Source organism: Apium graveolens, chromosome 8 (assembly GCF_009905375.1).
Source record: "Apium graveolens cultivar Ventura chromosome 8, ASM990537v1, whole genome shotgun sequence".
NCBI lineage: Eukaryota > Viridiplantae > Streptophyta > Magnoliopsida > Apiales > Apiaceae > Apium > Apium graveolens.
Genome location: NC_133654.1, coordinates 140,304,859 through 140,307,947, shown reverse-complemented (window position 1 = coordinate 140,307,947; position 3,089 = coordinate 140,304,859). Strand labels below are relative to the sequence as shown.

At 33.5% G+C, this 3,089-nt stretch overlaps 1 protein-coding gene across 1 annotated transcript; it reads right to left on the bottom strand.

Moving 5' to 3' along the window:
- Positions 1-224: 224 nt before the first annotated feature.
- On the bottom strand, positions 225-1,508 carry LOC141680032 (uncharacterized). Its single transcript, XM_074486365.1, has 2 exons — positions 1,070-1,508; positions 225-886 (listed from the first exon to the last, which is right to left on the bottom strand). Exons 1-2 carry the CDS (start codon positions 1,506-1,508, stop codon positions 225-227), a joined length of 1,101 nt encoding a protein of 366 aa, XP_074342466.1.
- Between the last annotated feature and the right edge of the window lie 1,581 nt (positions 1,509-3,089).

The window sequence follows — 3,089 nt, the reverse complement described above, 5'->3', positions numbered from 1 at the left end:
ATCATGGGGCAAGTGAATGAGACTACTAGTGGTGATGGTGATGCTTATGTTCCTCGCTTTGACGATGATTTTTATGATTAGATTTAGTTATGTTTATATTTTCAGTTCAATTATGTATTATGTTTTATTAATTCAATTACGTTCAATGCTTTCAATTTCAATAAAAGAAATTTATTTAAATTATGAAGTCGTACATTGCAAAAGATAATTATTTGACATGAAAATTATTGATTGGCTTCTATTGCCCAGTTGTGCTCTATCAAATCATTTTGTAGCATTATATGGATATAAGCTGATTCCAAGTTCTCAATACGATCCCAAAATGCTTGTTGATTTCTTCCATCTATTTGTACTGGTGCAAAAGGAATTCTTACTCCATTACAATCTACTTGCCCATAATACACCTGTGTTGCCGATGGATTCATTAGATCTTCTTCTACTGACTCTATAAATTCATTTTCCACGAATTCATCATCAACTATCATGTTATGTAATATGATGCAAGTCATTATGATACTTCTAAGTGTGGAACATTTATGCATCCGAGCGTCGTGGCAAAGAATAGGCCATCGAGATTGTAAGATACCAAAACACCTCTCTACATCTTTACGATATGCCTCCTGTTTCTTAACAAACAACTTTTTTGATTGAGTGGCAGGATTTGATATGGTTTTTACAAATGTTGAATACCTAGGATAAATCCCATCAGCAAAATAATATGCATTGTTGTATCTTTTTCCATTGACATGAAACACCACTGTTGGGCTATTTCCTGCGATGACTTTATTAAACACGGGAGACTGACCTAGAACGTTAATATCATTTTGAGCTCCAGGCACACCGAAGAAAGCGTGCCACACCCAAGTGTCATATGAAGCGACAGCCTCTAGAATGATAGTAGGGCATCCCTTTCAGCCACTATAAGCCCCACCCCACCCGCTTGGATAATTCTTCCACTCCCAGTGAATAAAATCAATACTTTCAATAATACCTGGAAATCCCCTTTGTTCTCCCCTAGCTAGGAGCCTTCTTAAATCTGCAGGTGTTGCAGCACGAAGTTAATCTTCACCAAAGAGTCCTTCGACTTGCTGGCAGAATTTTTTCATGCACTCAAGTATAGTTGATTCTCCCATTCTACAAATTTCGGCACATTGATCAGCCGCTGCACCGTAAGCTAGCATTTGTAATGCAGCAGTCATTTTTTGTTGAGGTAGCAACCCTAATAATCCAACTGCATCTTCTTTTTGATGCCAATATGAATCTTGAGTGCAAAGAGCTGTCATGATGCGATTGAAAACATAAGTACGCATTATATACCTCCGGCGGAAGTCATCTTCACTGAATATTGGACGATCAACGAAGTAATCTTCCATAAGATTTTTTCCCCTCGATAGCCTTTGTCTATGATGATTGGAAGATTTTCCAGACTGTGAGCCGCGTCCTTGTGATTCATCTGGAGTATTGATGAAATCCATCACTATTGCCGCTTCGGTCACTATGGTATTCATGATTTCAGACTCTTCTTGACTGTGTTATTGCCTCTGACTCAACAATCTTTTTAATGCATTCATTTTGACAAAAAAAATATGATTTTAAGATACTATAATCAGAAGATCATGATATTATTTATAGACAATTTTTCTATCTACAAAATTGGATCAAGACACGTGTTAGAATGTGAATGAACGAAAATCTTATCAGAAATTTTACACAATCTTATCCAAATTCTAAAATTATCCAACAATCTATTATTGGATTCTATTTATGGGACCATTAAATAATAGAGATGGAATATATTTATGATATATAATATAATTATTTATTTGATGAATAGTAATTGATAAATTGATGGAGCTATATGGGTGCATAAAAATTAAGGAAAAGGTGAATTTAGTGTGAATAGTAACTAACCCCATTGATTGAATTGATGAATTGATGCCCATCATGGGTGCATATGCTCTAAGCGGAGCCGACGACGAAAATGAAAACGGTTATAAGATACTTTGAAAAAGAAAGTGACCATAAGGGGAATAAGGACTTAAGAAAATAATAAGGATAATATAAGTTGAGAGGGTGCATAATAATTAGCGTATGAGTGCGAGTCACCGTAAATTAGAACGGGACCTAACAAAATGAATTTGTTTGTGATTATAGATTTCCGAGCGGAACCTAGAGCATCCTTCACCTCGAGATACCCAGGCAAGTTTACGGACCCAACTCTATTTATTGTTGTGTTGTGAAAGGATTGTTTTATTATCATTGCATAAATACCATGCTTGCCATGATACGTAATAATTGAATTTTTTGCATAATGTAACGATGTTGTACGATAAGTATATATCGTAAAATATTTAATTCCGCTTTAAGCGTGACGTATAATTATAAGACCGAGAGTCGGTCGGAATTTTAAGATAAAAACCCGGGAATCATTCCGGTGATATTATAGGACAATTAAAAGTCCATATTAGTACGTTTTAAGGGACTCAATGTCCACTTATGAAATATTAAATACCTCGAACTTTTATTAAAACGCTTTCCAAAGACCGCATTCCCTCAACTATAATTTATATTTCGAATAATAAATATTTATTAACTATTCATTTATTATGGAGGAAGTATTCTCCAGTGAATAATTATTTTAAACTCGATTAAATATTTAAGATTATTATATTACGTAAACATAAATTAGTTGAGGAATATTATTTTAAATATTATTTTAAAGTAAACTCATTCGAGGATTAATTGTTTATTGATTCATGTTTAATTATTTATTATTTATTAAATGATTTATTTATGATTTAAAAATCATAAAACCTGATTTAAAATACTTTCTGATTTTTGGAAAATCATTCGAATAATTTCAGAACGTCGGAGAATATTATCTCGACTTATTTTAAATATTTTGATCTTAGTTTCAAAAGAAACTCCCCCTTATTTACCTATCTGTTGACAACGGTCAACTCACATCCTTAGTACTTCCTCCGAAAACTTTCGGAAGTACATATATATATGAGGTAAAGTTGTGCCTATCAACAAGCAAAACGCTTGGGGGAACTTTGATATGGTTCGATGATTCCAAATATATGATA

What these genes read in the sequence shown, in the direction of transcription:
- LOC141680032 (XM_074486365.1), bottom strand. Translation starts at nt 1,508, where the DNA reads ATGAATACCATAGTGACCGAAGCGGCAATAGTGATGGATTTCATCAAT. An exon ending in GCAAGTCGAAGGACTCTTTG is followed by an intron (nt 887 to 1,069) that starts GTGAAGATTAAC and finishes CTATCATTCTAG; the next exon opens with AGGCTGTCGCTTCATATGAC.